General features: G+C 47.2%; 2 protein-coding genes across 4 annotated transcripts in view; one reads left to right on the forward strand and one right to left on the reverse strand.

Moving 5' to 3' along the window:
• LOC123773935 (carboxypeptidase N subunit 2) overlaps positions 1–25087 on the forward strand; it is a 413516-nt gene that overhangs the window by 225499 nt on the left and 162930 nt on the right. The window lies entirely within an intron of this gene.
• On the reverse strand, positions 2496–6006 carry LOC138359513 (splicing regulatory glutamine/lysine-rich protein 1-like). The gene is made up of 2 exons (XM_069318850.1): positions 5626–6006; positions 2496–3596 (listed from the first exon to the last, which is right to left on the reverse strand). The coding sequence occupies exons 1-2, from the start codon at positions 6004–6006 to the stop codon at positions 2496–2498; spliced, it is 1482 nt and encodes a 493-aa protein (XP_069174951.1).

The raw sequence follows: 25087 nt of genomic DNA on the forward strand, positions 1-25087 counted from the left end.
CCCTTGTAGCAGTCGGCATTTCAACTTTTCAATGTCAAATAAGAGTGTAGTCATCAGCATAGACTTGAGCTTGAGGAATGAGGTGCAGCAGAGTATTGAAGTATAGACATTCCACAACACGAGACCAAGCTCACTCCCCTGTGTTGCACCTGTGTCGATTTAAGTAGCTTTTTAATTAAGGACTGCCTTAGAGTTTATTCTTGAAGATAGTCCTTTATTAACTGTGAGATAGCAAAGTTGAGGATGAGGTTGAAGGACAGAAGAATAGGATATGGGATAGGGAGGAGAGTTGAGTGTATGAATATCATGGGATAGAAGTGATAGGCAGGAGTGGGTAGGGGAAAGGGAATGATTTATGCTACTGTTGTGTGTGTGTGTGTTGAAGAGCTGGAGAGTGAGGGGATAGGTGGATAGTGAGGGGTGAGGTGGCGAGTGTGTGTGTGTCGGGGAGGTGGGGAGTGTGTGTGGATCTGAGCCGAAGAGAAAAGTGGCAAACATTTGATATGTTTGTTGGTGGAAGGATTGGGTGGGGGTGGGGGTGTGGGGGAGTGGGTGGGGGTGTGGGGGAGTGGGGGAGCGTGGGGGTGGGGGGTGCTGGCAAGTGGTGAGGGTTGGTTAAAGTTTTTTGGGAGAGATAATGTTAATTATTTGGAGGAATATGTTTCGGTTATTTCAATCAGTGGGATATGCATAATAGAATTACCTGAGTGTTTTCCACAACTTGATGAACCAGTCACACCTTGAGGAACCAGTCACACCTTGAGGAACCAGTCACACCTTGAAGACAAACGTTCAAGACACAGTCACTTATTTTTCAGGAAACACACAAACTCAAGAAACAACTTCAGTCTTAGGGGTTTACCTAGCACCCAGCACATCTGTTCCCCTCGCTGGTCTACCTTAACAAATTTACCCCCTAAGGAAACTGTCTACTTTGCCATTGACAAGGAAAACATTCAGGTTTTTGCATATACCGACCAAATTTTCCTACAACTGAAAATGTAAACTTGTAAACAAACTAAAAATGTAAGTGAAAATGTAAACTTGACATTTAGTATTCAACCCGTGCTTACATGCACGTTACCTAGGAGTTCCAATACTGTTATAAATATTTCTGAGTGGTAGGTTAGGTTAGGTAGTTATGGAGAGAAGCCCTTGGATAGGTGAGGATAGTTAAGACAGAGTACGCGAGTGAATGAACAGTAAAGGCACTACTGACCGTGTATATTCATCTAGATGAGTCGCCAGGTCTCCTAGGTGAGTCGCCAGGCCTCCTAGGTGAGTCGCCAGGCCTCCTAGGTGAGTCGCCATGCCCCCAGATGAGTCGCCAGGCCTCCTAGGTGAGTCGCCAGGCCTCCTAGGTGAGTCTCCAGGCCTCCTAGGCGAGTCTCCAGGCCTCCTAGGCGAGTCTCCAGGCCTCCTAGGTGTCATTAGGGCCCCAGGTGAGTAGGCTGCCAACACAGGTATGTTAATTAGTGTTAGGCTGGTGTATTAATTACTCCCAATGAGGTCATGTGGGTTAGTTAATCAAGTTAAATTAAGTTAGGGCGGCTTTGTACTGATGCATATATTTATCAGATTATCTAATTATGTTAAATTAAGCCACATAGATATTTAATGATGTTAATTTATATCATGTATTTTCTAGCGTGTTAAATATTATTTGGTTATTAGTCTAAATATGTGTTTTTTGGATAAATTATCATGTTGATCGAATGGTAAATTTAAATATTCTAGACTCTAGGCCTAAGTTCGAGACTCTTAGGCCTAGGGGTTTAGACTCTTAGGGCTAGAGTCTGGAGTAATTTTTTGTAATGGTGTTTCAAGATTCTCAAGAGTTTTGATTCTTTTTAAATGATTTAGATGCAAGAATGCATACTCGCCATCGCATTAGACAAATGACGGTTGGAAAGGCGGGGTCCAGGAGCTAACAGCTCCTGCAGGTACAGATAGGTGAACAGAAATAGGTGAATACACACACACACACACACACACACACACACACACACACACACACACACACACATACACACACGGCCCAGCACACCAGGGGAGATGAAAAGAGAGAGAGAGAGAGAGAGAGAGAGAGAGAGAGAGAGAGAGAGAGAGAGAGAGACAGAGACAGAGAGAGAGAGAGAGAGAGAGAGAGAGAGAGAGGGAGGAGGGGGGTGCTGGAGACTCCCAGCTGGGGGGGAAAGTGGTTGATCAAGTTCGAATCCTAGAGGTCTTTGCAGCACTGAGCCTCCAGCTCCTGGGCACCGACTTATGATACGCTGGTAATTTTGTCTGGTCTAATGACAATTGATCATATTATCCAATGTCTATCCATACATATTTGTTATACAACTGGATAAATATTTAAATATTTATAATAAAAAAATAAATTATTTTATATTTTTATTTTATAATTAAATTATATAATTATTTTATAAGTAATAAATCCATATTTTTTTTGATTGAAGAATTATTCTTCCATTTCTGCCATTCTCTCAAATTTATCCCTTATTCCTTCTTCTCTTATCTTCTATAATGTATCCCTTATCCCTTCTTCTCTTATCTTCTATAATGTATCCCTTATTCCTTCTTCTCTTATCTTCTATAATGTATCCCTTATTCCTTCTTCTCTTATCTTCTATAATGTATCCCTTATCCCTTCTTCTCTTATCTTCTATAATGTATCCCTTATTCCTTCTTCTCTTATCTTCTATAATGTATCCCTTATTCCTTCTTCTCTTATCTTCTATAATGTATCCCTTATTCCTTCTTCTCTTATCTTCTATAATGTATCCCTTATCCCTCCTTCTCTTATCTTCTATAATGTATCCCTTATCCCTCCTTCTCTTATCTTCTATAATGTATCCCTTATTCCTTCTTCTCTTATCTTCTATAATGTATCCCTTATCCCTTCTTCTCTTATCTTCTATAATGTATCCCTTATTCCTTCTTCTCTTATCTTCTATAATGTATCCCTTATTCCTTCTTCTCTTATCTTCTATAATGTATCCCTTATTCCTTCTTCTCTTATCTTCTATAATGTATCCCTTATTCCTTCTTCTCTTATCTTCTATAATGTATCCCTTATCCCTTCTTCTCTTATCTTCTATAATGTATCCCTTATTCCTTCTTCTCTTATCTTCTATAATGTATCCCTTATTCCTTCTTCTCTTATCTTCTATAATGTATCCCTTATTCCTTCTTCTCTTATCTTCTATAATGTATCCCTTATTCCTTCTTCTCTTATCTTCTATAATGTATCCCTTATTCCTTCTTCTCTTATCTTCTATAATGTATCCCTTATCCCTCCTTCTCTTATCTTCTATAATGTATCCCTTATCCCTCCTTCTCTTATCTTCTATAATGTATCCCTTATTCCTTCTTCTCTTATCTTCTATAATGTATCCCTTATCCCTTCTTCTCTTATCTTCTATAATGTATCCCTTATTCCTTCTTCTCTTATCTTCTATAATGTATCCCTTATCCCTTCTTCTCTTATCTTCTATAATGTATCCCTTATCCCTTCTTCTCTTATCTTCTATAATGTATCCCTTATTCCTTCTTCTCTTATCTTCTATAATGTTCCACCTTTCTTCTAATCTCTTTCACGAGTCTTTCGTCTGTGTATTTTTCTCCTCTATGTCTCCTCTTCGTTGCTCCTCCTCCTCTATCTATCATCTTCGTTCCCATACTCAATTTACTACGTAAAAAACACAACTGTGTTATCTTTCCAACAACTTACAGACCCAAACAACCCACCTAGCCAATTGGAGCTGATACTTCGAGGGAAAATATTAAGACGTTCTAGTTTTAACTAGTTGTTCCACTTTCCTGGGCTGTAGCAGACTCGAACCTCGAACCCCAAAGCTCTGTCGACTATCTTGTTTTAACTACTTCTTCGTATTTGTAATGGTGTAGATATCGTAAGAGTTACGATATCGCAAGCTGTGATCACGGCAAAATGGACGCTATCATGACCCCAGGATGACCTCTAGTTCACCTTCCTGTATGAAGGAAGGTGAAGACATCTTCACCTGATCCTCCTGTTCACCTTCCTGGGCTCAAGTGAGCCCAGTCCATCAAACTGTGATGGAAGGAACTTGTAGAAACATCATTATATCCTATACTAATTATCAACTTCATTCCCGTTTTTTTTTTCGTGTGTGTGTTTGTCTGGACTTGTATGTGTGTGTGGGTGAGTGGGTGAGTGTGGATTCTGTGTATGAATTAACTCGTATGTGTATCCATGTGTAATTGTATAACTCCAATAGTGTGCGTATATAAGTGTATTTTCTACATGTGTGTGTGCTCTCAAGCGTATTTGTGTACTAAAGAGTCGTGTATTCTGTTGAAACGTAGAAGTGGTCTCTGTATTACGTTGATAGTGAGGATGATGAGGATGGTGATTGTGTTGATGATAATGATGATGGTGATCTTGAGAATGATGTTAATCATTGGTGATCATCATAGATAATTATAATGATCAACTTGTCAATGTAATGTTCAGCTTTTCAATGTAATATTCAGCTTTTCAATGTAATGTTCAGCTTTTCAATGTAATGTTCAGCTTTTCAATGTAATGTTCAGCTTTTCAATGTAATGTTCAGCTTTTCAATATAATGTTCAGCTTTTCAATGTAATATTCAGCTTTTCAATGTAATGTTCAGCTTTTCAATGTAATATTCAGCTTTTCAATGTAAAGTTCAGCTTTTCAATATAATGTTCAGCTGTCAATATAATGTTCAGCTGTCAATATAATGTTCAGCTGTCAATGTGTGTCAGTGTTCATCTGTTCATCACCGAGCCTGAACATTCAAATCATATAAACTAATATTTTTACAACAGTTGCAAAATAAACAGTTATGTTCAACCTGTTATGTTCATCATAAGCTGTTCATCATCATCTACAGTTACGATGAACACACAGTAGATTTCGACGAGGCGCAGAATAAACTCGTATTATGTATACAAACTACACTAATGTATATATACAAACGACTCTATGTACTGAATCAAGATGAAAAGAACAAATGAACTTAACACTCTCTATTTTTTTCGGGGTAAGAGTTAAAAAAAATTGTAATAAATGTTCTTAGCGGGAAAGATGCAGCTCTCAGGGATTATATCAATGATGTAATGTTGAATTCGTGTTCGAACCGTGGCCGCATCAGCTCTAAAATGAAATACGTGTCGAAGGGGGGTTGGTCTGGGCTTTATTCCCCCCCTCCCTGCGCCCCCCAGCGCCCCCCCTAATGTTGAACCAGTGTTCTGCATCCTTACACACACACTCTCTCTCTCTCTCTCTTTCTCTCTCTCTCTCTCTCTCTCTCTCTCTCTCTCTCTCTCTCTCTCTCTCTCTCTCTCTCGTGATTCTGACTCAGAGAGTTCCTCCTTGCCAGGACCTGTCTCCTTGCCTCACCCTTTTTGTATATTGGGACCACATTAGCCGTCTTCCATATTTCTGGTAGGTCTCCCGTCTCCACTGACCTACTGTACACTATGGAGAGTGGCAAACACAATGCTTCTGCACACTCCTTCAGTACCCATGGTGAGATTCCGTACGGACCAACAGCCTTTCTCACGTCCAGATCCAACAGGTGTCTCTTGACTTCATCTCTTGTAATTTCGAACCTTTCCAAGGCCGCCTGTGCGCATATTCCCACTTCCTGTGGGCATATTCCCACTTTCTGTGGGCATATTCCCACTTCCTGTGGGCATATTCCCACTTCCTGTGGGCATATTCCCACTTTCTGTGGGCATATTCCCACTTCCTGTGGGCATATTCCCACTTCCTGTGGGCATATTCCCACTTCCTGTGGGCATATTCCCACTTCCTGTGGGCATATTCCCACTTTCTGTGGGCATATTCCCACTTCCTGTGGGCATATTCCCACTTCCTGTGGGGATATTCCCACTTTCTGTGGGCATATTCCCACTTCCTGTGGGCATATTCCCACTTCCTGTGGGCATATTCCCGCTTTCTGTGGGCATATTCCCACTTCCTGTGGGCATATTCCCACTTCCTGTTTTATAACACTCCGCCGACATATGAATATTTCAGAATGTAAATATTTAATTGGTTAACGCTGACTCTCAACTGTCACGTTATGTGGTGTTGACGCCTGGGTCACTATACCTGTGGTGCCTGGGTCACTATACCTGTGGTGCCTGGGTCACTATACCTGTGGTGCCTGGGTCACTATATCTGTGGTGCCTGGGTCACTATACCTGTGGTGCCTGGGTCACTATACCTGTGGTGCCTGGGTCACTATACTTGTGGTGCCTGGGTCACTATACCTGTGGTGCCTGGGTCACTATACCTGTGGTGCCTGGGTCACTATACTGTGTTGCTGGGGTCACTAGTAACCTGTGGTGCCTGGGTCACTATACCTGTGGTGCCTGGTCACTATACTTGTGGTGCCTGGGTCACTATACCTGTGGTGCCTGGGGTCACTATACCTGTGTGCCTGAGTCACTATACCTGTGGTGCCTGGGTCACTATACCTGGTGTGCCTGGGTCACTATACCTGTGGTGCCTGGGTCACTATACCTGTGGTGCCTGGGTCACTATACCTGTGGGTGCCTGGGTCACTATACCTGTGGTGCCTGGGTCACTATACCTGTGGTGCCCTGAGTCACTATACCTGTGGTGCCTGGGTCACTATACCTGTGGTGCCTGGGTCACTATACCTGTGGTGCCTGGGTCCACTATACTGTGGTGCCTGGGGTCACTATACCTGTTGGTAGCCTGGGTCACTATAACCTGTTGGTGCCTGGGTCACTATACCTGTGGTGCACTGGGTCACTATACCTGTGGTGCCTTGGGTCACTATACCTTGGTGCTGGGTCACTATACCTGTGGTGCCTGGGTCACTATACCTGTGTGCCTGGGGTCACTATAACCTGTGGTGCCTGGGTCACTATACCTGTGGTGCCCTGGGTCACTATACCTGTGGTGCCTGGGTCACTATACCTGTGGTGGCCTGGGTCACTATACCTGTGGTGCCTGGTCACATATACCTGTGGTGCATGGGGTCACTATATCTGTTGGTGTGGCCGTGGGTCACTATACCTTGTGGTGCCTGGGTCACTATACCTGTGGTGCCTTGGGTCACTATACCTTTGGTGCCTGGGTCACTATAAATCTGTGGTGCCTGGGTCACTATACATTGTGGTGCCTGGGTCACTATACCTGTGGTGCCTGGGTCACTATATCTGTGGTGGCCTGGGTCACTATACCTGTTGGTGCCTGGGGTCACTATACCTGTGGTGGCCTGGGTCACTATACCTGTGGTGCCTGGGTCACTATACCTGTGGTGCCTGGGTCACTATACCTGTGGTGCCTGGGTCACTATACCTGTGGTGCCTGGGTCACTATACCTGTGGTGCCTGGGTCACTATACCTGTGGTGCCTGGGTCACTATACCTGTGGTGCCTGGGTCACTATATCTGTGGTGCCTGGGTCACTATACTTGTGGTGCCTGGGTCACTATACCTGTGGTGCCTGGGTCACTATATCTGTGGTGCCTGGGTCACTATACTTGTGGTGCCTTGGTCACTATACCTGTGGTGCCTGGGTCACTATATCTGTGGTGCCTGGGTCACTATACCTGTGGTGCCTGGGTCACTATACCTGTGGTGCCTGGGTCACTATACCTGTGGTGCCTGGGTCACTATACTCGTGGTGCCTGGGTCACTATACCTGTGGTGCCTGGGTCACTATACCTGTGGTGCCTGGGTCACTATACCTGTGGTGCCTGGGTCACTATACCTGTGGTGCCTGGGTCACTATACCTGTGGTGCCTGGGTCACTATACCTGTGGTGCCTGGGTCACTATACCTGTGGTGCCTGGGTCACTATACCTGTGGTGCCTGGGTCACTATACCTGTGGTGCCTGGGTCACTATACCTGTGGTGCCTGGGTCACTATACCTGTGGTGCCTGGGTCACTATACCTGTGGTGCCTGGGTCACTATACCTGTGGTGCCTGGGTCACTATACCTGTGGTGCCTGGGTCACTATACCTGTGGTGCCTGGGTCACTATACCTGTGGTGCCTGGGTCACTATACCTGTGGTGCCTGGGTCACTATACCTGTGGTGCCTGGGTCACTATACCTGTGGTGCCTGGGTCACTATACCTGTGGTGCCTGGGTCACTATACCTGTGGTGCCTGGGTCACTATACCTGTGGTGCCTGGGTCACTATACCTGTGGTGCCTGGGTCACTATACCTGTGGTGCCTGGGTCACTATACCTGTGGTGCCTGGGTCACTATACCTGTGGTGCCTGGGTCACTATACCTGTGGTGCCTGGGTCACTATACCTGTGGTGCCTGGGTCACTATACCTGTGGTGCCTGGGTCACTATACCTGTGGTGCCTGGGTCACTATACCTGTGGTGCCTGGGTCACTATACCTGTGGTGCCTGGGTCACTATACCTGTGGTGCCTGGGTCACTATACCTGTGGTGCCTGGGTCACTATACCTGTGGTGCCTGGGTCACTATACCTGTGGTGCCTGGGTCACTATACCTGTGGTGCCTGGGTCACTATACCTGTGGTGCCTGGGTCACTATACCTGTGGTGCCTGGGTCACTATACCTGTGGTGCCTGGGTCACTATACCTGTGGTGCCTGGGTCACTATACATGTGGTGCCTGGGTCACTATACCTGTGGTGCCTGGGTCACTATACCTGTGGTGCCTGGGTCACTATACCTGTGGTGCCTGGGTCACTATATCTGTGGTGCCTGGGTCACTATACTTGTGGTGCCTGGGTCACTATACCTGTGGTGCCTGGGTCACTATACCTGTGGTGCCTGGGTCACTATACTTGTGGTGCCTGGGTCACTATACCTGTGGTGCCTGGGTCACTATACCTGTGGTGCCTGGGTCACTATACCTGTGGTGCCTGGGTCACTATACCTGTGGTGCCTGGGTCACTATATCTGTGGTGCCTGGGTCACTATACTTGTGGTGCCTGGGTCACTATACCTGTGGTGCCTGGGTCACTATATCTGTGGTGCCTGGGTCACTATACTTGTGGTGCCTGGGTCACTATACCTGTGGTGCCTGGGTCACTATATCTGTGGTGCCTGGGTCACTATACCTGTGGTGCCTGGGTCACTATTCCTGTGGTGCCTGGGTCACTATACCTGTGGTGCCTGGGTCACTATACTCGTGGTGCCTGGGTCACTATACTTGTGGTGCCTGGGTCACTATACCTGTGGTGCCTGGGTCACTATACCTGTGGTGCCTGGGTCACTATACCTGTGGTGCCTGGGTCACTATACCTGTGGTGCCTGGGTCACTATACTTGTGGTGCCTGGGTCACTATACCTGTGGTGCCTGGGTCACTATACCTGTGGTGCCTGGGTCACTATACCTGTGGTGCCTGGGTCACTATACCTGTGGTGCCTGGGTCACTATACCTGTGGTGCCTGGGTCACTATATCTGTGGTGCCTGGGTCACTATACCTGTGGTGCCTGGGTCACTATACCTGTGGTGGCTGGGTCACTATACTTGTGGTGCCTGGGTCACTATACCTGTGGTGCCTGGGTCACTATACCTGTGGTGCCTGGGTCACTATACCTGTGGTGCCTGGGTCACTATACCTGTGGTGCCTGGGTCACTATACCTGTGGTGCCTGGGTTACTATACCTGTGGTGCCTGGGTCACTATACCTGTGGTGCCTGGGTCACTATACCTGTGGTGCCTGGGTCACTATACCTGTGGTGCCTGGGTCACTATACCCGAGGTGCCTGGGTCACTATACTTGTGGTGCCTGGGTCACTATACCCGAGGTGCCTGGGTCACTATACTTGTGGTGCCTGGGTCACTATATATATGACCCCTGACCGGAATGGGGTCATTCTCCTACGACACCTGATGAGGCTAAACTGCCCTGTCCAGCCGGTCTTAGGGTCTTAGGGATGGTCTTAGGGGTCTTTGGGACGGTCTTAGATATTGTCAAGATGCGAGGCGTGGTTGTGTCGTTAACCCCCTGATAGTCGCATCTCTCATTGGTCACCACAGGTATTGTGAACTGGTATTATACAGGTTTAATGTAGCCTCTAGTGAACATTTCGTAATGTACTTCACAACACCACACCAACATCATCACCTCATCACCACCACCACACCAACATCACCACCACCACATCACCACCACTAAGGTTACTCTTCCATGGGTCGACCAATATCAACATCTTGGCGTATGGAGGGATTTTCAAACGACACTAAGAAGCAAATTTAATATCTGAAGAAGAAAGGTGAAATCGTCACTGAATATAACAAGATCAATGACAGGGCCATCTCTTTGTGGGGCCCTGTCTTTGTTGGGGCCCTGTCTTTGTTGGGGCCCTGTCTTTGTTGGGGCCCTGTCTTTGTTGGGGGCCCTGTCTTTGTTGGGGGGCCCTGTCTTTGTTGGGGCCCTGTCTTTGTTGGGGGCCTGTCTTTGTTGGGGGCCTGTCTTTGTTGGGGGGCCCTGTCTTTGTTGGGGCCCTGTCTTTGTTGGGGGGCCTGTCTTTGTTGGGGGGCCCTGTCTTTGTTGGGGGGCCCTGTCTTTGTTGGGGGGCCCTGTCTTTGTTGGGGCCCTGTCTTTGTTGGGTCCCAGCAGTAATCTTTGTGTCCAGCTCCTACACGAGGGCCCCTTGTTACGGCCCTCTCGGGACGCAACGGGGTCCTTACTCTGATGTTGTTAGAGGAAGATATAATGTATCCGTTCCCGAGCCAGTAGTGGCTATCAAGGGATGAGATCCGTGACGCAAGTAACTTAAAGGGAGTAGGGAAAGAAAGCTAAGAACTTAATATTATATAATGTCCGTCACCAATAAATAATATATAAAACGGTTACACAAAGGGGGGGGGTATTAACACTATACAAGGGGATTAATCCATAATCGTTGTCTTCTGCTGAAGACTCTGGTGCCACACCACTTGGTGCTGAGTCCTTGGTGCTTCTTCGTGGCCTCAAGACGTGTCCTCTGAGAATGCCGAGCCTACCCGGGCCACAGGTCAGCCAAAACGCAGGTCCACTGGGGGCACCGTCGTGGAGGCCGTCAACCACACGTCCAGCAGGTCTGCTGGCAGGTTCTGAGCCACCAAGGCTGGTACGGCCACTCCACGAACGATATAAGGGGTACGCCCTAGACAGGAGTCTCGTGTGACATCACAAATCACCCTCCTGTCTTCAGTACCCCAGTGGATGATCGTCTCCAACAGTCGGTCCCGGGTAAATCCTCTTACTGCCACTCCACTGGCAGGCTAACACATCACAGTGTTCTTCCGGGGGGACGACTTCACAACAGCTGCAGCAACGTTCAAGGTATGGAGACTGGCTGCCTCGGGTAGACTGACTCCACTTCCATCACAGTGGTCCCAGGTCGGCTCTGTAAGCAGACGTCATCAATAACCGGGACACTAATACACCTCAACCACGGGCTCGGACACAAACACCTGACGTATCCAGTCCATAGATGGCGCTGTCGTCGGAGCACCACCTCACCAGAGGTCAGGAGCGGTGGTGTTGAGCGCTGAACCAGACTGGAAACTGGTCCTCGAGGCCAGTACACGCTGTCCTCACCAGGTGTCGTCGTCCGTTTGGCGGGGGTTTCGGGAGCTGACCCACAGATGGCGTGGTTGTCACTGCTCCAGGCTCGGACGCTGGATCCGGGTTCGTAACACCCCTGTTTACATAAGTATGAACAGGGAACCGTACAAGAATGTTTACATTCGTGTAGCTTGTTGCTTATTGATAATGCAACACTGCCCTTGCTCTTTCTCCTGGCCAGTGGGCGAGGGTTGAGGGAATTCTAAACAGAAAATAATGACCCATTATGGGGGTGAGGTAATGGGGGAAGGGGGGAGGAGAGGGGAGAGGTTCCTATTAACACCCATCACCCACTCTCATTCACTCTCATCCGTTCACCCGGCTTTGCCATCCTTGTATTTTTTGTATCAGTCTCTCCCAACCACTTGGACTGGACGGTAGAGCAAAGGTCTCGCCTCATGCGGGTCGGTGTTCAATCCCCGACCGTCCACAAGTGATTGGGCACCATTCCTATCCTCCGTCATATCCTAAATCCTTCCCCCCCCCCCTATCTTAACCCTTCCAAGTGCTATATAAGAGTCGTAATGGCTTGGTGCTTTCTCCTGACTTTACCTCTCTCAGTATACCTAAGAGTTCTTTATGATATACTCTAGTCTATTGAAGTATGCTCTGGTCTATTGGAGTCTAACCCAGAGTGTTCTATTCTAACACAGTCTATCCCAATCTACCCAAATTTGATTGACTCAGTCTACCAATCTACCATCGTAGTCGCGTCTGTTTTCCGTCTGTTGAAGGCTGACCCGGTCTGTGGCTGTCAAGTAGACACTACCTGTCAACCCGGTCTAACCTGGGGCCAGATTCACGAAGCAGTTACGCAAGCACTTACGAACCTGGGGCCAGATTCACGAAGCAGTTACGCAAGCACTTACGAACCTGGGGCCAGATTCACGAAGCAGTTACGCAAGCACTTACGAACCTGGGGCCAGATTCATGAAGCAGTTACGCAAGCACTTACGAACCTGGGGCCAGATTCACGAAGCAGTTACGCAAGCACTTACGAACCTGGGGCCAGATTCACGAAGCAGTTACGCAAGCACTTACGAACCTGGGGCCAGATTTACGAAGCAGTTACGCAAGCACTTACGAACCTGGGGCCAGATTCACGAAAGCACTTACGAACCTGGGGCCAGATTCACGAAGCAGTTACGCAAGCACTTACGAACGTGTACATCTATTCTCAATGTTTGGCGGCTTTGTTTACAATTATTAAACAGTTAATGAGCTCCGAAGCACCAGGAGGCTGTTTATAACAACAACAACAGTTGATTGGCAAGTTTTCATGCTGTAAACTGTTTAGTAAATATAACCAAAGCCATCAAAGATTGAGGAAAGATGTACACGTTCGTAAGTGCTTGCGTAACTGCTTCGTGAATCTGGCCTCTTGTGTCGACCTTCTCACGTCATCTGAAGATGGCAACTAAAGGTGACCTTAAGGTGCTTCCGGGGCTTAGCGTCCCCGCGGCCCGGTCGTCGTCCAGGCCTTCTGGTTAGGGTGGAACTTTCTTTTTGTATTCTTAAATAAACGTAAAGTTTAAAAGTCGAGGGAAAGTATAATGGTTTAGTTTTTCTCTTCTCATTTGCATGCTGAAGCTCTGGCATCTTAAAATGCTTTGATAATGTATTTTCAGTAATACTTATAGCCTTATTTTTGACAAAGTTCTGTTGTTGTGGTAATTCGAGTAATTATATATTTCTTTATTGCTGCAGTGACTCTTTTTTCACTCGTTATCTTATTTATGCAGAGGATGAGTCACAATAACGGGGCTGAAGATGTGATAACCAGTCAATATCTCAGAATCAAGTCTCTCACTCTCACACGACGCGATAACGTCTTAGCTCTATTTCCCAAGTTGGACTCTCTAGGAATTCTTTGACCAGTGTGTGTGTACTTAAGTGTAGTTACAGGATGAGAGCTACGCTCGTGGTGTCCCGTCTTCCCAGCACTCTTTGTCATATAACTAACATATATATATATATATATATATATATATATATATATATATATATATATATATATATATATATATATATATATATATGACATATATTTGTCATATAACATGCGTGTGCGTGTGTGTGTGTCTACTCACCTAGTTGTGCTTCCGGGGGTTGAGCTTTGGCTCTTTGGTCCCGCCTCTCAACTGTCAATCAACTGGTGTACAGGTTCCTGAGCCTATTGGGCTCTATCATATCTACACTTGAAACTGTGTATGGAGTCAGCCTTCACCACATCACTTCCTAATGCATTCCATCTGTTAACTACTCTGACACTGAAAAAGTTCTTTCTAACGTCCCTCTGGGTCATATGGGTACTCAGTTTCCACCTGTGTCCCCTTGTTCGCGTACCACCCGTGTTAAACAGTTTATCTACCCTGTCAATTCCTCTGAGAATTTTGTAGGTAGTGATCATGTCTCCCCTTACTCTTCTGTCTTCTAGTGTCGTGAGGTGCATTTCTCGCAGCCTTGTGCAGCTACGACACACACACACACACACACACACAACCACAGCTATGTGTGTGCGTGTGCGTGTGCGTGTGTGTGTGCGTGTGTGTGTGTGTGTGTGTGTGTTTTCTTCCATGTACTCACCTATATGTCCTTGTAGGATCATTACAGTGCTATTTCTGGTATCGTATAAATCAGCATTACATAATCTTTGCCTTAGCTTTCCAATATTGGGTTTATACCCCATCTGGTAAAGCCAAACGTAGAAGATCCTGGCTCCCTGTCCCAGCTGGACCACATGGGATATTCTTGAAGGATAATAATGCTCTTAGTCTGTCTCTTATCCTTCAGCAAGTAGAGGAACTTCACATATAACATTCGGCTACCTGGAAGATCGTTTGAGTACTCAAGTCTCATATGCTAATGGTCGGGGTGTAGGAAAGCCTGGTGGTAGGTAGTTCGCAGCAGCGATTCTGATGTGCCTCCCAACGTCGCCGCCCTCTGGCCGCCCATCGTCGCCGCCCACGCTGGCCGCCCATCCTGGCCGCCCACGCTGGCTGCCCATCCTGGCCGCCCACGCCGCTGGGGGCTAGACGCGGCCACAATGGCCACTTGGGCTGAGAATCATCACATTTTTCCCGCGCTCGGAGGGCGGTCCTCTTCATGGCGTAAATTAGCTCTGGAACCGCTTTGTGCACTTCTTCCTGGGCCACTGTGTAGCCGGGAGGAGCACGGTGAGAGGACCCCCGAGTGTGTGCTGGGGTCCACCGGTGGGGAGGGGGGTCGCTGGGGTCCACCTGGAGGGTGCTGGGGTCCACCGGTGGGGAGGGGGGTGATGGGGTCCACCTGGAGGGTGCTGGGGTCCACCGGTGGCGAGGGGGGCGCTGGGGTCCACCTGGAGGGTGCTGGGGTCCACCTGGAGGGTGCTGGGGTCCACCTGGAGGGTGCTGGGGTCCTTCAGAGACACACTCTAGACCCCCCCCCCCCCCCGACACACTAAGTCCTACACAATATCCACCATCCTGGAATACAGGTCGGTGGATAATATCCATCTGAACCATCCACACACGGAGGGTTGGAGATGGATGGTTGATGGCCTTCCTGTGAGCACCGTGGGAGCGGGGATTCGAACGGGGGAACAAAGAACACATATCGATGAAATTCCTCAATTCCACCGATATGTTGTTAGAAAGAACAAATCATCAACTAATTCTCAACCCACTTCTGATGTTTTGTTAGTCGGGTTTAATCTACTAAAATTAACACAAACACATTAACAAACACCAATAATACAAACAGTGGGAGGCCTGGAGGGTCTCGGAGATGTGTTTCCTTGTTTGCCGTCTTTCTCTTGAGGTTCTGAGGCCTATATTTAACTCCTCTTATCAGCCTATCATCGTCATTGTCATCTATGCCTGTCTATATAGTGTCTTCGCGTGGCATAGTTTTGATTAACTCTTTGACGCTATAATTATAGTTTCTCTCATGTGTGTCGTGGCGTCTAATCTATGTTTGGATTCATTTTATTTATATTCAGGTCGTAGTTTCGCGTTTTCTACATTCATCCATTTTCTGTTAGTGCAAGAGTATCTATTATTTATGGGCTGACAAGTGCACTTATGTTATTTTCTTTCTAATAATCTTGTTGGTTGTGTAATTCACTTCTTTAGACAGATAAGTGAAGGAACAGACGAATTCTGATTGCTGCTAGCAGGCTCAGAGCTTTCTCATCGGCTAACGATCAGGTACCCAATTACTGCCGGGCGAACAGGGGCGAACAGGTAAGGATTGACACACACAGACAATCCTCCAGTTACAGCGGCTGTCAAGCTCCTGATAACACAACACAAGATATAACACAAGCTCCTGTGCCAGGTGAGTCCACTACAGGGCTCACCTGGGCACAGCATTACACGTCGGCAGTTTACCCTAGTTACCCCTTGACACAGCATTCCACGTCGGCAGTTTACCCTAGTTACCCCTTGACACAGCATTCCACGTCGGCAGTTTACCCTAGTTACCCCTTGACACAGCATTCCACGTCGGCAGTTTACCCTAGTTACCCCTTGACACCCACACACACTATATACGGTACAACCATCTTCCCGTTTTCTTTAGCGTCTAGTGCTTGCTTTTGTATAAAAATTCATCACTTGGATCTCTAGTAATGTTATTCCCAGCAACGAACCAGCAGACATTAGGTACATTTCCATTACCGGCCAAAATGTTTCCATTTTGTCCACCATGTGACCAACGCCAGCTCCTTGGACAAAAGGTTGTGTTCACGTTGCTTGAGACGCCCCCAGCAACCTTCCTTGCATTTTGAGCAGCTTCTTGGCTCTACCTGTTGGGTCTGAAGGCTCTTCTGTCTCGAGTTAATCACGTTTCCTCCTCCTAATCCTGATGTCTTGGTGAAGATGGGGCCATTTTTCGTGTCCCTGAAGATGATTTTTGGGGTTAAACATTCTCCACTTCCTTGAGCAGTTGGACTGCTTAATCAAGCTAGTTCTGTCTCGCAAGACAATGAGTCTCTCTCAAGGCTTCGTGAACGAGAGTGTGAGAGTAAATGTAGCACCTGTGGATAGCGCAGCCATCACATGTTTGTTCCCCTCCTTGGAGAACAGACATTGTTCTCCTCCTCCTTGGAGAACTCTCTCGATATTTATATTTTTTCTTCCCTGGCAACTTTATACTCCTAAGATTCCTGTCTCGGAGACGCCCGTCATCTCCTGTCTCGTCTGGTCTTGCGCCTCTTTCTGTCAGGCTCGGTTACCGTCTCCTCCTGCCCGTCTCGGGGCCTACTCAACCACCCGTCCGTGACTGAATGTATCTTCACTAGTATCGACTGTTCTGTTGCCATGTTCTTAGATGGCATCCCATGTGTAGTGTTCATCTGATACGCAGTTTAGAAACATGAAGTCATTTTAATAGTTTTCCTTTAAAGAGCTTTTTTTTTTAGGTGTCTGTGATTTTAAAAACAATAGTTTGCATATATATATATATATATATATATATATATATATATATATATATATATATATATATATATATATATATATATATATATATATATTAGCCTACATATGTTGACACAATAGACAATTAAAAAGCAGAATTTGGTACTATTAACTTTGGACAAACCGAAAAAGGTTTTGTACTTTCCGAATAAAACCTAACCAACCTAGGCCTAATATACGCTGAGGCCTAATGCAGTACATATATATGTGCTATACTAGGCCTAAGAGTACTATAGTTTCGTTTTTTTTAGCTTTATTTTGTCCCGAACTCTGTAAAGTGAATAGTACTAAATGCTACTAGTTGTTCACTACGTCAATATATGTACGGTTTAAACAGGAGGAAGGGTTGTATATACGTCCAATTAAATCTCAATATATCCGTTCAATCGAATGGAAAATCCGGACGCTGGATATCCATATACAGCCAATCGATTGTTAAAATGCAACAATTAGAGAAGTGGCGTGATTGTAAGTGGTTAGTGGTGGAGAGGTGGAGTAGTGGTAGTGCCCCCCAGGTGGTCAGTGGTGGTGGAGAGGTGGAGCAGTGGTAGTGCCCCCCAGGTGGTCAGTGGTGGTGGAGAGGTGGAGCAGTGGTAGTGCCCCCCATGTGGTCAGTGGTGGTGGAGAGGTGGAGCAGTGGTAGTGCCCCCCAGGTGGTCAGTGGTGGTGGAGAGGTGGAGCAGTGGTAGTGCCCAGGCAGCTTTAGGTGATCGATGGACTACAGCTGCTAAGGACCAACCCCACAATCTGTCCCTGTGGTGTGTGGGGTGTTGTAGTCTCCCACAACCCGTCCTGTTGTGCCTGAGGGGGGGGGGTTATAATCTCCCACAACCCGTCCTGTGGCGCCCCCTTACAAGGACAAAACAAGAACAGGAACTTAGAAAGGACTAGATAACAAATACACAGAATAAACCCGAAGAAAACTATCACCTTCTGTTCCACCACAGAAAGAGAAATTGCAAATCTATTATCCGGATAATATACATATTGCAAATTAGAATCACAGGCCTCCATCATCGTTGTCAATCGCCTTATCCAATATGCGGGTGAAGATACAATACTCAAGATTAACAGAACAGCAATCAAAATTCACTTAAGGGAGAACATAAACAGAACAAAAACAGCCTAAGAAAAACTAGGGAAGATTCCGAAGCCTCAGCAGGAACAGGAGAGCTACACTTACATCTTGAATATCTCCCCGAACCGCTACACGCCTTAAAGAAAACCAAATTGCAAAAAAACTGGAAGCATTGCAAAATAATGTTGCTCTAAGAGGAGGAGCAGCAAAACACTGTCTTCCCATGTGATCAGACAATCCAGGAGTTGCAGACGATGAGTCGTAAGATCGTGGGTGAAGATATGATGGTCAAACCATATCTCAGAAGGTGGTGAAACGACCAGGGGCCAGATTCACGAAGTAGTTACGAAAGTAATTACGAACCTGTACACCTTTTCTCAATCTTTGGCGGGTTTGTTTACAATTATTAAACAGCTAATGAGCTGCGAAGCACCAGGAGTCTGTTTATAACAATAACAACAGTTGATTGGCAAGTTTTCATGCTTGTAAACTGTTTAATAAATGTAACCAAAGCCGTCATAGATTGAGGAAAGATGTACACGTTCGTAAGTACTTGCGTAACTGCTTTCGTGAATCTGGCCCCTGGCTTGATAATGGTCCAAAACGGACCGAAACGTCGCTTTATCTTCATTTCCTGATTTGTGTAATTTGGTCCTCAATCCAAGAGTTCCATGAACTTCTGAACACACAACCAGTAGACACCAGACCGCAGCGCCAAGCCTCCAGGGTGTGGAACACCATCGACAATCTCGAAATCTGATGCAAGAAAGATCATTCCATGATGAGACGGCCCCGCTCCCACTGCTAGACAGTAACCAACCCCCCACAATGCATCATTTACAGATGACCCTGGAAACACAAACCGAAACTGTCTCTATTTTCCGCTTGTTACAACTTGTAATAAAGTTGTTACATCTTGGCTTAACGTGTTTATGACGTATTAGAACGTTGTTACAACTTGATATATTGGTTGTTATAACTGGTTAGGAGGTGTTAAAACTTGTTCGAACGTTGTACCAACGTCGTAGTTTCGGTGTGTGTTTGGCGGGGAATTACTGACCTGAATTCAACCCCACACCCTTCCTAGACACAACACTCCTAGATCTTCCTAGACACAACACTCCTAGATCTTCCTAGACACAACACTCCTAGATCTTCCTAGACACAACACTCCTAGATCTTCCTAGACACAACACTCCTAGATCTTCCTAGACACAACACTCCTAGATCTTCCTAGACACAACACTCCTAGATCTTCCTAGACACAACACTCCTAGATCTTCCTAGACACAACACTCCTAGATCTTCCTAGACACAACACTCCTAGATCTTCCTAGACACAACACTCCTAGATCTTCCTAGACACAACACTCCTAGATCTAGCAAGCAGTGTAGAGCAAATCAACACAGCACAGCCTTGGAAATCATTAAAAATATGTTCATATTTCTTAATTAGAAGTTTGTGTCCTTACAGTGGGCTAGTACCGTTATTCAGACTTCTTCATGAAGTCTTTTAGACTGCGTCATGTGGCCTAAAGACTTCGAGGAAATGTGACAACGGTCTTTCAAGAATGGTGTCTAATCTCACGCTGTCAAAACTTGGGATTCAGCCAAAAACCACTTATTTCTCGGCCAAAAAGAAGTTAATCCGGACTAGCAGCTGAGTGTGACGTCAACTCTCCTCCGGCGTGAGATTCAGACTGTCTAGTTTTCCGTGAATTTTGCAGTATCTCATTTGTCAGCCATTTTCCTATCGGCACTCTCTGATTGGTCGATTTTACCACCTCGCACATGATTCGTCAATGTTAAATTCAAAGGTGAAACCGTTGACCTTCATATATTTATAAATTTGTGGATGAAAATCTGTAATTTTGTAAATATTCAGATTACTACATGAAATACAAGGAAGTTACAAGCCATGAATAGCAATGGTGGGAGGATGTAGAGGCTTCGTATAGCCACCAGGCCCCGGTTCGATACCCAGCGCTACCTCATGGACAGGTATTGTTTGACAATAAACTCACGAGTTTGGGGGGGGGGGCAATGATCTTAATCACTATAGTATAGTGTGGCCGGTAACACATAGTTCAAATATATTGGCGCGCAGATCTCCACCAATCAACGGCTGTATTTGGGGGGCGGCGTCTGGCGCGCAAATCTCCACCAATCAACGGCTGTGTTTGGGGGGCGGCGTCTGGCGCGCTAATTGGAGGATAACTGTGGCTAACCGGAGCTAATTTGGGCTCACCTGCTGGATATAATTTACGAGGTTTAATTTTGGTGGGTGTCAGCGCGCGGCGGAGGCAAGATTGGTCGACGTCTTTCAAGGTAATTCACTAGTTGGTTGTGGGGGGGTGTATGGGGGGGGGGGGGGTTTAGGGTGTGTGGGGGTGTATGGTTTTTTTTTTAGGGTGGGAGGGTAAGAGATAAGTAGGGCGAGGGGGGGGGGCTGGGTGGGGGGTTTTGCGTAAATAGGGGGGTTACTACCTTGCGATGATATCGGGGCTCAATATCCCCGTGGCCCGGTTCTTGACCAGGCCTCCTTGGTCGGAATGGAGGTAACAAGGTGACATGAGCAGGAGAAACTGTCACCTAACAAGAAACTAACCACCTAACTAGGTGGTTAGTTAGAAACTAACTAACCACCTCTTGAGAAACTATCCAGTTTCTCAAGAGGTGGAATATCGACTCGAGAGGAAAACCAAGACATAATTCCCAGACGAAATACAGTCCAGACGATTCCCCCGGAAAAAAATATTGAAAACAAAAAACAGGATTGAATGTGATGAAAGAGAATCCGATCTCACTGTGGACATAAATAACACCCCCGGCACCAGTGTGCAGACCTCACTCCATAGTATTCAATTCCTCTGGAAAATGTGAGAGAGAGAGAGAGAGATACCAAATGGTTAGAAAATGGCTAATGTGGTGGCCAGTGTACAAGAGAAAAGGAATACAAGAATTCCTGAATAACAAACCAGTGTCGCTAATAATCACCCCCCCCCCCCAGCAAGTTAAATCACCAATTAACTACAACTTGTTTCATGACAAGTTTGACCTGAACTTGTCAACAGGTCAAAGGTATTGCCACCTAAAAACCGTGAAGGGAAACTTATATTATTGATGTTTCTCTGCACGCCCCTTCCTTGCCCCCTTGCCTCCTCCTCTCTTCCAAGTCTCCCTTCCTATATCTTCCTCCCTTGCAGGCGAGGAGTCACAATAACGTGGCTGAAGTATGTTGACCAGACCACACACTAGAAGTTGAAGGGACGACGACGTTTCGGTCCGTCCTGGACCATTCTCAAGTCGATTGAGAATGGTCCAGGACGGACCGAAACGTCGTCGTCCCTTCAACTTCTAGTGTGTGGTCTGGTCAACAATCTTCCTCCCTTCCTCCTCTCGCCCTTCATCACCATCTCGCTCCATGTACCGACCTCCTTCACTACCATTCACGTGCTTCATTCATTATTCACAAGGAGCTCACTAATCTCCGTCCATTGCCGGGTGGCTCATCTCATTACCATATTTGTTGGTTTAGTAGTTGTGGAATGAACATTGTAGCGCACCGGACTGCTCGTCTCCTGCCTGTCTTAACGAGGTCTTCAGCCACTGTCTTCGGGGGTGTAGGGGGGGAGGGGGAGGGAGAAGGGGGGGATAGGTTGGGGAAAATGGCGGGATATGGTCTTTTGATAGGGAGATATCGCTTGGAATATGTTTTGTTTTAAGATGTAGTGGATGTAGATGTCTTCATAAGGGTGTTGAGACAGTGTAGGTGACCCAGTAGGGTGTTGAGACAGTGTAGGTGACTCAGTAGGGTGTTGAGACAGTGTAGGTGACCCAGTAGGGTGTTGAGACAGTGTAGGTGTCCCAGTAGGGTGTTGAGACAGTGTAGGTGACCCAGTAGGGTGTTGAGACAGTGTAGGTGACTCAGTAGGGTGTTGAGACAGTGTAGGTGACTCAGTAGGGTGTTGAGACAGTGTAGGTGACTCACTAGGGTGTTGAGACAGTGTAGGTGACCCGGTAGGGTGTTGAGACAGTGTAGGTGACCCAGTAGAGTGTTGAGACAGTGTAGGTGACCCGGTAGGGTGTTGAGACAGTGTAGGTGACCCAGTAGGGTGTTGAGACAGTGTAGGTGACCCGGTAGGGTGTTGAGACAGTGTAGGTGACCCAGTAGAGTGTTGAGACAGTGTAGGTGTCCCAGTAGAGTGTTGAGACAGTGTAGGTGTCCCAGTAGGGTGTTGAGACAGTGTAGGTGACCCAGTAGGGTGTTGAGACAGTGTAGGTGACCCAGTAGGGTGTTGAGACAGTGTAGGTGACCCAGTAGGGTGTTGAGACAGTGTAGGTGACCCAGTAGGGTGTTGAGACAGTGTAGGTGACCCAGTAGGGTGTTGAGACAGTGTAGGTGACCCAGTAGAGTGTTGAGACAGTGTAGGTGACCCGGTAGGGTGTTGAGACAGTGTAGGTGACCCAGTAGGGTGTTGAGACAGTGTAGGTGACCCAGTAGAGTGTTGAGACAGTGTAGGTGACCCGGTAGGGTGTTGAGACAGTGTAGGTGACCCAGTAGGGTGTTGAGACAGTGTAGGTGACCCGGTAGGGTGTTGAGACAGTGTAGGTGACCCAGTAGAGTGTTGAGACAGTGTAGGTGTCCCAGTAGAGTGTTGAGACAGTGTAGGTGTCCCAGTAGGGTGTTGAGACAGTGTAGGTGACCCAGTAGGGTGTTGAGACAGTGTAGGTGTCCCAGTAGGGTGTTGAGACAGTGTAGGTGACCCAGTAGGGTGTTGAGACAGTGTAGGTGACCCAGTAGGGTGTTGAGACAGTGTAGGTGTCCCAGTAGAGTGTTGAGACAGTGTAGGTGACTCAGTAGAGTGTTGAGACAGTGTAGGTGACTCAGTAGAGTGTTGAGACAGTGTAGGTGACCCAGTAGAGTGTTGAGACAGTGTAGGTGTCCCAGTAGAGTGTTGAGACAGTGTAGGTGACCCAGTAGGGTGTTGAGACAGTGTAGGTGACCCAGTAGGGTGTTGAGACAGTGTAGGTGACCCAGTAGAGTGTTGAGACAGTGTAGGTGACCCAGTAGGGTGTTGAGACAGTGTAGGTGACCCAGTAGGGTGTTGAGACAGTGTAGGTGACCCAGTAGGGTGTTGAGACAGTGTAGGTGACCCAGTAGGGTGTTGAGACAGTGTAGGTGACCCAGTAGAGTGTTGAGACAGTGTAGGTGACCCGGTAGGGTGTTGAGACAGTGTAGGTGACCCAGTAGGGTGTTGAGACAGTGTAGGTGACCCAGTAGAGTGTTGAGACAGTGTAGGTGACCCGGTAGGGTGTTGAGACAGTGTAGGTGACCCAGTAGGGTGTTGAGACAGTGTAGGTGACCCGGTAGGGTGTTGAGACAGTGTAGGTGACCCAGTAGAGTGTTGAGACAGTGTAGGTGTCCCAGTAGAGTGTTGAGACAGTGTAGGTGTCCCAGTAGGGTGTTGAGACAGTGTAGGTGACCCAGTAGGGTGTTGAGACAGTGTAGGTGTCCCAGTAGGGTGTTGAGACAGTGTAGGTGACCCAGTAGGGTGTTGAGACAGTGTAGGTGACCCAGTAGGGTGTTGAGACAGTGTAGGTGTCCCAGTAGAGTGTTGAGACAGTGTAGGTGACTCAGTAGAGTGTTGAGACAGTGTAGGTGACTCAGTAGAGTGTTGAGACAGTGTAGGTGACCCAGTAGAGTGTTGAGACAGTGTAGGTGTCCCAGTAGAGTGTTGAGACAGTGTAGGTGACCCAGTAGGGTGTTGAGACAGTGTAGGTGACCCAGTAGGGTGTTGAGACAGTGTAGGTGACCCAGTAGAGTGTTGAGACAGTGTAGGTGACCCAGTAGGGTGTTGAGACAGTGTAGGTGACCCAGTAGGGTGTTGAGACAGTGTAGGTGACCCAGTAGAGTGTTGAGACAGTGTAGGTGACCCAGTAGAGTGTTGAGACAGTGTAGGTGACCCAGTAGGGTGTTGAGACAGTGTAGGTGACCCAGTAGGGTGTTGAGACAGTGTAGGTGACCCAGTAGAGTGTTGAGACAGTGTAGGTGACTCAGTAGAGTGTTGAGACAGTGTAGGTGACTCAGTAGAGTGTTGAGACAGTGTAGGTGTCCCAGTAGGGTGTTGAGACAGTGTAGGTGACCCAGTAGGGTGTTGAGACAGTGTAGGTGACTCAGCAGGGTGTTGAGACAGTGTAGGTGTCCCAGTAGGGTGTTGAGACAGTGTAGGTGACTCAGTAGGGTGTTGAGACAGTGTAGGTGTCCCAGTAGAGTGTTGAGACAGTGTAGGTGACCCATCAGGGTGTTGAGACAGTGTAGGTGTCCCAGTAGGGTGTTGAGACAGTGTAGGTGACTCAGCAGGGTGTTGAGACAGTGTAGGTGTCCCAGTAGTGTTGTGACAGTGTAGGTGTCCCAGTAGGGTGTTGAGACAGTGTAGGTGTCCCAGTAGGGTGTTGAGACAGTGTAGGTGTCCCAGTAGGGTGTTGAGACAGTGTAGGTGACCCAGTAGGGTGTTGAGACAATGTAGGTGACCCAGTAGGGTGTTGAGACAGTGTAGGTGACCCAGTAGGGTGTTGAGACAATGTAGGTGACCCAGTAGGGTGTTGTGGGGAAGTAATTGTCCCGGTGAATCAGCCCAGACAGCGCACCTCATACTGATAATTGCCTCATACTGGACAGTAATATTGTGTTCAGTGTAGTGTGTCAGCCTCCCAGCTGGTGGTGGTGGTGGCATGTTGGGCTCGCTTGGTGAACTCCATCTGTCAGTCTAACACCTGTTTTGCTGTCATGAGGTGGTCTGTCAATCAGATGTTGTCATGTCATGAGCGCGTACGTATTCCCTGAGCTACACACTACACACACACACTCACACACCCACTACGCACACACACATTAACACACATTGGACAGGGCACCAGTGGCTGGGTGGACAGCACGCTGGATAC

Source organism: Procambarus clarkii, chromosome 91 (genome assembly GCF_040958095.1).
Source record: "Procambarus clarkii isolate CNS0578487 chromosome 91, FALCON_Pclarkii_2.0, whole genome shotgun sequence".
Taxonomy (NCBI): Eukaryota; Metazoa; Arthropoda; class Malacostraca; order Decapoda; family Cambaridae; genus Procambarus; species Procambarus clarkii.